The 12,146-nt window shown below is 39.9% G+C and overlaps 1 protein-coding gene across 7 annotated transcripts in view; it reads left to right on the forward strand.

The window, feature by feature from the left end:
* The first annotated feature begins 876 nt into the window (after positions 1-876).
* LOC134359578 (interleukin-15 receptor subunit alpha-like) overlaps positions 877-12,146 on the forward strand; it is a 165,658-nt gene continuing 154,388 nt past the window's right edge. Inside the window, exon 1 of one of the 7 annotated variants that reach the window (XM_063073074.1) lies at positions 877-927. Coding sequence is in view for 4 of the 7 variants with exons in the window: in XM_063073073.1 (XP_062929143.1) it covers positions 3,713-3,776 (64 nt within the window). In the remaining 3 variants the exon portion in view is untranslated. Of the gene's footprint in view, positions 928-3,524; positions 3,777-3,906; positions 3,927-12,146 lie in introns of those variants that run through there. The other 6 variants (XM_063073073.1, XM_063073071.1, XM_063073069.1 and 3 more) reach the window with 6 other exon arrangements.

A 12,146-nucleotide genomic window follows, 5' to 3' on the forward strand; every position in this document is an offset into this window, starting at 1 on the left:
TGTATTTGTCTACGGGTAATTTTTGGAAAAGGGCAACATTCTACTTCAGCAAAGGGCCTGAGAAACAGTCGGAACAAAACATTAAACATACACTGCCAAGCCAGCTGTAAGAGTAGCTAAATATATGCACGACCCAGACAGACTTGTCCCTGGACTGTGGAGGAGGCCAAGTGTTGTTGATGAAGTGGAGTGAGGAAAATGATCCAAACAATTGCAGAAAGTTGTAAGCTCACCCAGCTCTATCATGGGCACTAGCCTCCCCACCATCGAGATCACCTCCAAAAGGTGATGCCTCCAGAAAATGGTATCCGTTATTAAGGACCTTCACCATCTTGGACGTGCCCTCTTCCCATTGCTACCATTAGGGAAGAGGTTCAGGAGTCTGAGACACACATTGAATATTTTATGAACAGCTTCTTCCCCTCCACCATCAGATTTCTGAACGGACATTGAACCAACCCACGCTTATCATATAAATTTCCTATGGTACCTTACAGTTCTTTTAACGTGTAGTATTGTACTGCTGCTCTACAACGAATTTCACAACATCAGCGATATTAAACCTGATTCTGATTCAACTGCGATCTTGTAAATTGGCGGAGAAGGTTCAAGGGGCTGTTTAGCATCTCCTGTGATAAAATTTTATGCTCTGATGAAGCACTTGTCCAAGCTTTGCATTTTTCACTCTGAGAAAAAATAGCTGACCTCAGGCATAGGTTAACCACTTTGCTCAACACCTATTAAGAGAAGCAATTAGAGATGATACCAGATTTCTGCTTCATGACTCAGACCTAACTGCTTATTTCAGCGTTGGGCTTATCTGTGCTGCCTCACCCTGGTTACATAAAGCTGCCCACAGCAACAACGTCCTGTCGTATACAGATGAACTTCGCTGGAGTGGAGGAGAATGAGAGGGATTTGATAGAGGTATGCTAAATTATGAGGGTATTGATAGGGTAAAAGCAAGCAGGTCATTTGTACTGAGATTGTGTGACATTAAAACTAAAGGTCATAGGTTAAGAGTGAAAGGTGAAATATTTAAATGGATCATGAGGGAGAAATTTTTCATTAAGAGGGCAATGTGAGTGCGGAATGAGCTGCTGGCAGAAGGTATAGATGTGGGCTTGATTACAAAATTTAAGATAATTTTGGATAAGTACATGGATGGGAAGGTATGGAGGGCTATGGTCCAGGTGCAGATTGATGGGCTGGGCAGAATAACAAATCGACACAGACTAGATGGGCTGAAGGACCTTTTTCTGTGCTGTAGTGCTCTAATAATCTATAAAAATGCATGCTGCGATTAGGAACGCAAACAGACTGAATCTGTGGAATGGCTCCCCAGCTGTGGTCAATCGTGCAATGACCATCCACACAGTACTCCTGCAATGGTCAAGCCTGCCATATTCATGCCTGCTATATTTAAAACTGTTATGGTCAAGATTGCAATGGTCAAGCCTGCCATAGTTGAACTGAACTGATCAAGCCTGTAGTGGCCAGGCCCACCATGGTCAAGCCTGCCATGGTCAAGCCTGAGATAGTCACTCTCACCATTCTCAAACCTGCCACGGTCAAGACTGCAGTGGTCAAGCTGGCTATGGTCACGGCTGCAATTGTCTTTGCCGCAATCTACAAATCAGCAAGTATCATTTCAACAATGTACATACACCCTGTCTGAATGCCCCGTTGTTTCACTTATTTATATGACTGCTCGTTTTATTATAATAGTGCCAGTAACATTATATTGTTGTACATAAGCGTGCACCTTGCACTTTATATTAACCTGTCAATCTACAGGCTATGCCAATCAGGGATGTGCTAATATTATTTTGTGACTCTATGTGCTGGCTATGTACTGTGTGTGACTTGCACCTGTGATTTTCACCTTGGTCCCAGAGGAACAACGCTTCATTTATCTGAAATACATGTGTATGGTTGGGTGACAATAAAGTTGAACTTGAACAAATGAAGTCAGTGAGTCAGGCAGCATCTATCAAGGAAACTGAATGGTCAATATTTTGGATTCAGATCCTTTATCAAGACCGGAATGAAAGAGAGGAGATAGCTAGTATGAAAAGGCGGGGGTTAGGGTTGGAGCAAGAGCTGGTTGGTGATAGGTGGATCCAGGTGAGGGGGGAGGGAGACTAGGAAGATGCAGGATGTTGGAAGGGATTGGTGGAAGTGACAAAGGGCGGGGGAAGAGGGAATCTGGTAGAACCAGAGAAAGAAACATGGCATAAAGAGAAGGAGGTGGAGAATCAGTATCAGGTTTAATATCACAGACACATCATGAAATTTGTTGTTCTGTGGCACTAGTACAGTGCAATATATTTAAAAACTATCAGTTATAATAAGAATAAAAACATAAATAAATAGTGCAAAAAGAGAGCAAAAAATAAGTTGGTGTTCATGGCTCCATGGGCCGTTCAGAAATCTGATGGCAGAAGGGAAGAAGCTGTTCATAAAATGTTGGGTGTGTGTCTTCAGTCTCCTGTACCTCCTCTCTAATGGTAGCAATGAGAAGAGGGTGATGGTACATCACAATGAATGCCACCTTTTTAAGGCATTGCCTATTGAAGATGTTCTCCATGGTGGGGAAGTCAGTGCCCATGATGGAACTGGCTGGGTTTATAACCCTCTGCAGCTTTTTCAGATCTGGCAATGCCGTACCAGTTGGTTATGCAACCAGTCAGGATGCAGTCGCTTAAAAAAACAATGTGTTGATTGTCCACTTGCCTTTGCTGATCCTGTCCGAGGCAGAGTTTTCTCTGTTCCTTTGTGTGATATCCCAGATGTCCAGTCTCCATTCCAGCAACAATCAATTTAACAGTAATGACGATCGCGGTCAGCATCTATGAAGAGAGAAAGAGCATTAAGGTTTCACGTCAAAGACCCATCATCAGCACTGGAAATGTTTTTATTCCAGTCAGCTCTTTAATCTTCATGAAACTTTAAAGGGTAGCTATGCTCCCAGCGCCAATTGCTACTGGTATCATGTCCGCAAATCTCTGCTCGACTGCGAGAGATGGCCGCAACGAGCATTAATGAGCCTGCAAGAGTTGTGTCTGCCAGGTTTTTTTTGCCACAGGTGTCAACCCATCAAGGCGCAGCAGGTAGTTCTGCAAAACAGTGGAACGGTGTAGATAGAAACTCATGTTGGAATTACAGTTAGCGAATTTTTATTCCGGGAAGGAGGTATGTGACAATGAAATAAGTCATACGTGAATGGTATTCCAGTGGTTGATGAAGTAAATCAGCAAATAGGGTGCAGCTAGTTAGCTGTGTGCATTCTGAGACATATGGAGAATATCCTACCCACCACTTCGTGGGGACTTTCACCGACATTGAAAGCGCTTCCTCTCACCCTGAACGCCAGTTCACTGGAACAAGGCGAAGGGAACTTCCATCGCATAGTCACCCGCGTTCCTAACTTCCCAGCAACCAAAACGGCCCTCCGCACGTTTCCGGGAATGCCAGTGTTAAAACTGGGGAGAATTAACGAGAGAGAGCGAGCGAGCGAGCAAAAAAAAAGCGAAAGCGAAAGTTATACCATGCGGGTCAGCCGCCGTCACGACAACAGATTCCTAAAAGGGGGGATTTCCTCGTTGCGAACACTTTTTTAAAAGGATCTGTGTTAAGAGACACGACGATGGGAAAGCTGCGACGCTGGACCGTCAGGAGGTGTTGATCTGGCCGTGTCCACCTCCTCCACATGGCCTGGATTAAGCAGTTTCTGCTCCTCTGGTCAATATTCCATGAATCTCTTGCCTCCAAAGGTAGGATTGACGTTCCTATCACAAGATAGTAACTGACACTGTGTGAATGCTGCACTCTCGCGTTCTCCCATTAATATCTTATAATTGCACCATCTTACGCGGAGGATTTACCTTGGTTCTGGTTTCTGTCTCAGTAATTCGATTCTTAATGTAAGTTTCACATTTCGTTGCTTACAAGTATTTGTAAACTTGCTGCAATCGACAGTAACACCCAGATTAATTTTTTAATTGCAGGATAATCCAAGGCAACTGTTGAGCAGAGGAGATAGAAGTGATATTGAGTGACAGTTCATAAACTTTGAATTGGCAGGCATATAAACTTTGTCTAATGGAGTAAAAATGTTTACTTTAAACACAAGAGATTCTGCAGATTCTGGAAATCCAGAGAAACATAAAACAACAAAACAGTGGAGCAGAGTTAAGCCATTTTGTCAATCAAATCCGCCCCGTTATTTCAGCATGTCTCTCAACTCCGTTCTCCTGTATCCTTTCCGTAACTCTCGACACCCTTACAAAATGAAGAATCTATCAACCTCTGTTGTAAGTATACCCAATGACTTGTCCTCCACGGCCATCTGCGGCGATGAATTCCACAGTTTCGCTATCCTCTGTCTAAAGAAATTCCTCCTTATCACTGTTCTAAAGGGACGTCCTTCTATTCTGAGGCTGTGCCCTCTGGTCCTAACCTTCCCCACTATAGGAAAACTCACACAAAATGCGGGAGGAACTTAGCAGGTCTTACGGAGAGGAGTCGATGATTTGGGCTGAGACACTTCACCAAGGCGCTTTCCATCGCATCATCCCCCCATTCTCAACTTCCCCAGGACACCTGATGAAGGGTCTCGACAGAAAATGGCGACTGTTCATTCTCCACAATAGATGCTGCCTGACCTATTGAGTTCTTCCAGCATTTTTTTTGTGAAAAATGGTTACTGCTGTTTATTTAAGTGAAGGAATGTTTTTATGCAAGATCACACTTGGGACATGAAAAAAAAACAAGATATGGTGCTGGAATCCCAAACAAGAAACAGTCCGCTGGATGAATTTAGTGAACCAGACAACATTAGTGGAGGCAAAGAGTTAGTTGACTGATACATCATCTTGACAACCATCACTCTTCCTCCTCGGATGCTACCTAGCCTGCTGAGTCATTTTAGCCCAAAACATCAACTGTTTATTCCCTTCCATAGATGCTGCCTGTTCACCCAGCAACTTGTGTGAGTTTCTCTGAATTTCCAGCATCAGCAGAATTCCTTGGCAGATTGTTTTCTTTTAGCATTTCTTGATATTCTCAGTTGTATTTGAGAAATTGGTGGGAAGCTGTCTTTTTTTAGAATGGCTGTAGTCCTTCTGGTAACAATACTACCATAGCGTTGTTGGAGGGGGGTCAGGGGGATCCATTGGGATGACCCAGTTATGAAGGAAGAAGGACATTTTTCCAAGCCAGGGTGATGTGCATCTTGGAGAGGAACCTGCAGATGGTTGTTCTCATGTGCCCACTGCCCTTGACCTCCTTAGTGATCAACATTGCTGTTCAGGAAGGTGCAGGATATTAGGAAATTAATGTAGGCCACTCAGCCTGTCAGATCTGCCCTGACAATCAATAAAATCTTGGCTGGTCCGCCTTGAGCCTCAACTCTTTCTCTGGACCACTTCAACATAGACAAGGTTGATAAACATTTTGGAGGGTGTGTGCTCAAATTGGTGATAATCGTCTAAAAAACTTATCTTATGTGCCATTGTAATTTTGAGCAGAGATGATAATTGATTATTGAATTAGTAACAATAATTATGGATTTTTAATGAAAAAAAGATAAGTCCTGTTGCTTATTTGTGTTTATTCATTGCTTTATTATTAAATAAGTATAATAGACAGACTGAAGTAAATGAAGTTTAAGAAAACCCATTCAAAACTTATTAATATTAATTTTTAAAAAGACAATTGGCAACCTGTAACATCATTTCTAAAAGGCATTGTTATTGTACCTCATCTACAACTTAAGAAATGTGATCATGAAGCTATAAGCTTTGGTGTATTTTCAAAAATGATGAAGGAAAGTGAAATATACACTTTACTCTCTGCAGGGGTGCAGTGCTGCTGGAACTCACCGGAGCACCGCTCCAGCACCTCTGTAAAAAAAAGTCAAAATAAACAAGCAGGGAATTTAACTGCGGCCACATATTAAATAGAGGGAATTTTACGGAAGTGGGGGTTGGGGAGAGGGGGTGGTGGCTGGCGGGGAAAATACCACTAATAGCATTAGGATATTTCATCGTTTTTGGTGAAATCCTGGAGCTGTGACTGTTTTTTATTTAGGTATTTGTGAAATTCCTCCTTGCTAGATCCGTTGTCCCAGCCTATCCTGCTGTAGCCTCCCGCTATTTCACAGACCCTCAGTCTCACTCCAGCACTTGTTGTTTGAGCATTGTTCCCTAAACAATACTGTATAACAACTATTTACATAGCATTTACATTGTATTAGGTATTATAAGTAATCTAGAGATGATTTAAAGTATACAGGAGGATGTGTGTAGGTTATATGCAAATACTACACCATTTTATATAAGGAACCTGAGCATCCGCGGATTTTGGTATCCATGGGAGGTCCTGGAACCAATCCCCTGGGGATACCAAGGGACAACTGGACACAAGTGTGAGCATTTTTCCGCTCTTTCCAATGGGTACCATTGGATTCCCGGTAGGAGCTGTATTAAGTAAAGAATGAACATCAAAACCTAAGGTTAAAAGTCAAAAATAATGAAAGGAAAATTCACTGCTCGCTTATCTTTGGCCTGATTTTGATGAAATATTCAAGGTAATCATCCAAAAACCTCTTCTACACCTGGATAAATTTAGTTTTTTTTTACAAGCCAAATGGAAAAAAACATTTCTAGGCTATAAGCTAGTTTTACGTCATTTCAACTATCATTAATAGCGGATCAACCCCTTGGTCTAGCTGCACCAACCATAGCTGATTGGAAAGAGGCACATTTTCTCTTCGTGTTGATAGGAAAAAGAGTAATTTAGTGAGGGAATGAACGAGCTGAAATGCATTTCCAAACCTCCCAATTGGTTGCTCTCCTCCCCGTTAACATTTGTCACTTCCAAAATACGATATTTTTTATTCGTATAGATATGATAATAATTTATGCTTCAAGATTCTTTAACTATTTATATATTTAAGGACTAAACAGGATCTGTGGTGGTCTAACCATATAATAGCCAATATGTGAGGATATTGTGAGTATCGACACTCACTGGTACACTTCCTGTCCAACCATTTCTGCGAGACAAATGGTATGAGGCAGAGTTACCAACCTACCGCTTTTGATACTAATATTCAGCAATATTCGTGGCTTTAGCAATAGTTCATTAGGCGTTCTTTTTTGATACTTGAATTGATAATTTAAATTGGTAAAATACATGATTACCGTCTTTTTCTTTACCTGTTTGATAATATTTGATGATAATTAGTGAATGCAACCGTGCACTACTTTGTCATATTATTAAATTAATTATTATATGTTTTATTCTACCAGTTATACACTGAAATGTAGTGTTAGGCTATAATCTTGTTAATGTCTTAACTATCACTATATTTCTGTGGAGCTCTGGAATTCATATATTTCTTTCATCTTGGTTTAGTGCTTGACATTATAAGAAGCCCTATTCATATGTATATGTCACACACAATTTGTGTACCTGCTCATTACATGAATGGGGCACGGAAGTTGCCCAGTACATGAAATGAGCAGGCACACAAATTGGGTGTGACATATATATAGAGCATTTTCATGATGACTTGGTGTTTCACTGTGTCAAAGGCTTTTGTGTAGTCAATGAAACAGAAGTATAGGTCTTGTTGTACTTCTATTGACCTTTCAATAATATTCCTGAGAATATAAGTGGCGTTTGACGTTCCCTTGCCTTCGACAAAGCTGCGCTGTTCTTCACTGATAGAACAGTGATAGAAAACTGACAAATCTCTGGTTTAATCTTGTTTCTTATTCTGAGCATGATGATTCTAAGTAGAATTTTTGTGAGGTGGCTCATTAAACTAATTGTTCTGTGTTGTCCACACTCTGTTGCACCTGGTTTCTTTGGCAGTGCAATGAATACTGTCTTTAAAAGATCTTCTGGCACTTTGCCACTGTTGTATATTCTATTCAATAAGATTGTTAATTTCTGTATGCTAAAATCTTATAGCGTTTCATACAGTTTAACAGAAATGTTATCTGGTCCTGATGATTTCCCCTTTCGCATTTTCTTCATAGCATATTCCACTTCTTTCAGTATTGCTGGGCACTCGTTGTTGTTGCCAATATCAAAGTTGTCCTATCGGTCTTTGTCGTCGTATAGGTCTTTGATGTATTCTGACCATCTTTGCATTATTTTTCCTTTTTCCATAATTGTAGAGCTGTCTTTTGCTTTTATACAGCCTGTTGTTGCCCCGCTTTTCTTCCGCTTTTCTCTCAGCTGCTACATTCTTCCTATATTGATGTACGGCTGCGAGTCATGGACCATCACAAATGCAATGAAAAAAAGAATCAATGCAGCAGAGATGTGGTTCCTCAGAAGAATGCTAGGCATATCATATACGGACAGGATAACCAACGAAGAAGTTCTATAGAGATCGAAAACAAAACGTACATTGCTTAAAAAAATTAGAAAACAGCAATCAAAATTCTTTGAACACATCATGCGAAGAGAGACATTAGAACATTCAGTTACAACTGGAAATCTGGAAGGAAAAAGAAGCAGAGGCAGACAGAGAATGGAAATGATAGATGGAATAACATCATGGTTAGAAACAGGAGAGGCAACAACTACAATTTGGAGGGTCAGGGACCGTGATGGATGGAGAGACACGATCGCCCATGCCGAACGGCAAGGCACCTGAATGAATGAGTATTTATAGAGAGAATATAGGAAACAGCAAGCATTTTGTCAGCCCCGGCACCTAAAAAGTTAGCACTGCACCCGTGACTCTCTGTTGCTGCACTGATGATGACAAATATTTTATATCTGGCTTGTATTTGGTTCCTTTGAGAGCAATGCACATGGCACTAGTTTCGAGGGGTGACATTGCATGCCACATTGCAAGAACACTTTGTCATGTGCCATCTTGTGCACACGGTGTCATAAATTTTCCACCTCTTGATCTTTCTTTTTTTTGTAATTTATTTTTTATTGAATTTCATCATCAAACAAACATTTCCATAAGATGTATTTCAGATACTGTACATATATATCATATAATCATACTTGTCACAAATCTCCACATGTTTATCTGAGGTATACACATATAGAAAGGAGAGGAAAGAAAGAACAATCGAAAGAAGAAAACTATGTACAGAGCGGGGAGTGATCTTTTTTTTTACAACATATTTATTGACTTGTGAGAATAAAATCAGGCCTATGAGGTGTTATGTAGTTAAACCATTTTTTCCAGTATGAATAAAATTGTTCCACTATATGATTAACAGATGCTGTTATCTTTTTCATTTTGTAAATGTCCATTGTAATTTCCATCCATGCATTTAAGGTTGGGCTCTCCTGAGATAACCATTTCCTGGTAAGGGTCTTTTTACCAGCCACCAGCAGTACATTCATAAATATTTATCTCTTTTCAACCATTCTTGCGGTATATACCCAAAATATATGTTCTTACTCTCTAAGGGTATTTCACATTTAAAGATGTCTTGTAGGACATTATGTATCCCACTCCAATAGTCTTTGATAACAGGGCATTCCCAGAAAATATGATAATGATTTGCAGTTTGATTTCCACAATTTCTCCAGCAAGCAGGGGCGTTACTATTATAATGGGATTTCTGAGAGGGTGTAATAAAATACCTTATCAAGTTTTTCCACCCGAACTCCCTCCATTTCTGTGAACTGGTACACTTCCATTGATACCTCCATATTATTGTCCAGTCTTCCTCAGATATTATTATCTCTCCTTCCTTCTCCCATTTTGTTTTAATGTATGAAGTCGAATGTGTTTTGAGATTTGACAAACCCTTATACATGCTTGAAATTATTCTACTACCGTTGCCTGAACTATATGCTTTTCTAAATAGCTCTATCAGACATGTACTTGCCTTGGTTACATTTTTAACCATCCTATTAGCATACTGTCACATCTGTAAGTACCGGTAACAGTCTTGTTTTTCTAATAAGTGTTTCTCTCTGAGCATTTCAAAACTGAACAGTGTTCCTTCTTTCATTATATTGCAAATAGCTGTTATTCCTTTAGCTGTCCAGTCCTTAAATCTAGCATCCAGTTTATTTGGCATAAAATCTGAGTCATATGCACACCATTTAAGAATTGCAATTTCTCTCTCTAGTTTATATTCTTTTATAATAGTTTTCCATATTTTAAGAGTCCATTTCATCCACGGGTTGTCAATATTATTTATATAACTTTGTAGGTTGTTATCAGCCAAAATTGCCTGTATGGGGATGGAAAGTATTCTCTCCTCAATGTTTTTCCATTGAGCATCATATGATGGGTTGCACCAGCATATCACAGCTCTCAACTGTGCTGCAAAATAATAATCTCTGAGAAGTTAGGCCCATCCCCCCTTTTCCTTGGCTAATTGCAAAGTTTTAAGATGAACCCAAGGCCTTTTACCTTGCCGTATGTATCTTGATAGCATCTTGTTCCATTCATTGAATTGATTTTGGTTAATCTCTATTGGTAGGGTCTGAAAGAGATGTAGTAGTCTGGGCTGTATATTCATTTTAATAGATTCAATCCTTGAACTGAGACCAAGAAAAGGTATTAGGTTCCATCTTGTTATATCTTCCTTAATTTTTTTATATTTAGGCTGATAGTTGCATTCTGATAATTCTACCAAATCTTTTGACATAATGATGCCGAAATATTTGACGGACTCTGTTTGCCATGCCCAAGGATATCTACTTTCAATTTCTCTTGATGGGCTATAGTTATATGAAAGTATTTAGGTTTTATCTGTGTTGATTTTGTATCTTGATAATTGGCCATATTGTTCAAAGGATTGCATCAATTTAGGTAAAGAGTGTATTGGTTGCCCTAGATAGATCAAAATGTCATCCTTGTAACAAGCCAATTTATGCTCTGTCCCTTCAATAGTAATTCCCCTGAAATCTTCGTTTTGTCTGATGTATTGAACTAATGGTTCCAGATATGATGCGGAGAGTAGCAGTGACCTTGAACAACCCTGTCTTGTGCCCCTTTCTAGGGTAAAACTATTAGATAAATATCCATTGATTTTAATCCTGGTGGTAGGATTGTCGTATAGTGCCGGTATAGTTTTAATAATTGTGTCATGTAGACCAAATCTATGTAAAACTCTGTATAGAAAATTCCAATTAGATAGATAGATAAATAGATAGACATACTTTATTGATCCCGAGGGAAATTGGGTTTCGTTACAGTTGAACCAACCAAGAATAGAGTATAAATATAGCAATATAAAATCATATATAATTAAATAATAATATGTAAATTATGCCAGATGGAAATAATTCCAGGACCAGCCTATTGGCTCAGAGTGCCTGACCCTCCAAGGGAGGAGTTGTAAAGTTTGATGGCCACAGGCAGGAATGACTTCCTATGACGCTCAGTGTTGCATCTCGGTGGAATGAGTCTCTGGCTGAATGTACTCCTGTGCCCAACCAGTACATCATGTAATGGATGGGAGACATTGTCCAAGATGGCATGCAACTTGGACAGCATCCCCTTTTCAGACACCACCGTCAGAGAGTCCAGTTCCATCCCCACAACATCACTGGCCTTACGAATGAGTTTGTTGATTCTGTTTGTGTCTGCTACCCTCAGCCTGTTGCCCCAGCACACAACAGCAAACATGATCGCACTGGCCACCACAGACTCATAGAATATCCTCAGCATCGTCTGATAGATGTTAACCGAATCAAATGCCTTTTAAGAGTCCACACTTATCACTATTGCTTCAATTTCATTTTTTTATATGACCCATAATGTGAAGTGTCCTTCGTATATTGTCTTGTGTTTGGCGTTGTTGTATAAAACCTGTCTGATCATTATGTATCAGTGTGGGTAGAAATTCTTCTAATTGTTTGGCCATGATGGAGGTAAATATTTTATTATCCACATTAAGAACAGATAGTGGTCTAAATGACCCACATTCCATTTTATCCTCGCCTTCTTTCGGTATAGCTGAGATTATCACCTCCTTCCAGCTGGGTGGCATTTGCGCCTTTCCTAGGGCCCAGGTCAGTGTGGGGAGTAAAATAGGAATTAACTCACTTCTAAACTCTTTATACACTCTGCCATATATCCATCTGATCCTAGTGACTTGCTTAATTTAAGCCTACTAATTGCAGTTTTTAGTTCAGCT

This window comes from Mobula hypostoma, chromosome 20 (assembly GCF_963921235.1).
Source record: "Mobula hypostoma chromosome 20, sMobHyp1.1, whole genome shotgun sequence".
In the NCBI taxonomy this organism is placed as follows: Eukaryota; Metazoa; Chordata; class Chondrichthyes; order Myliobatiformes; family Myliobatidae; genus Mobula; species Mobula hypostoma.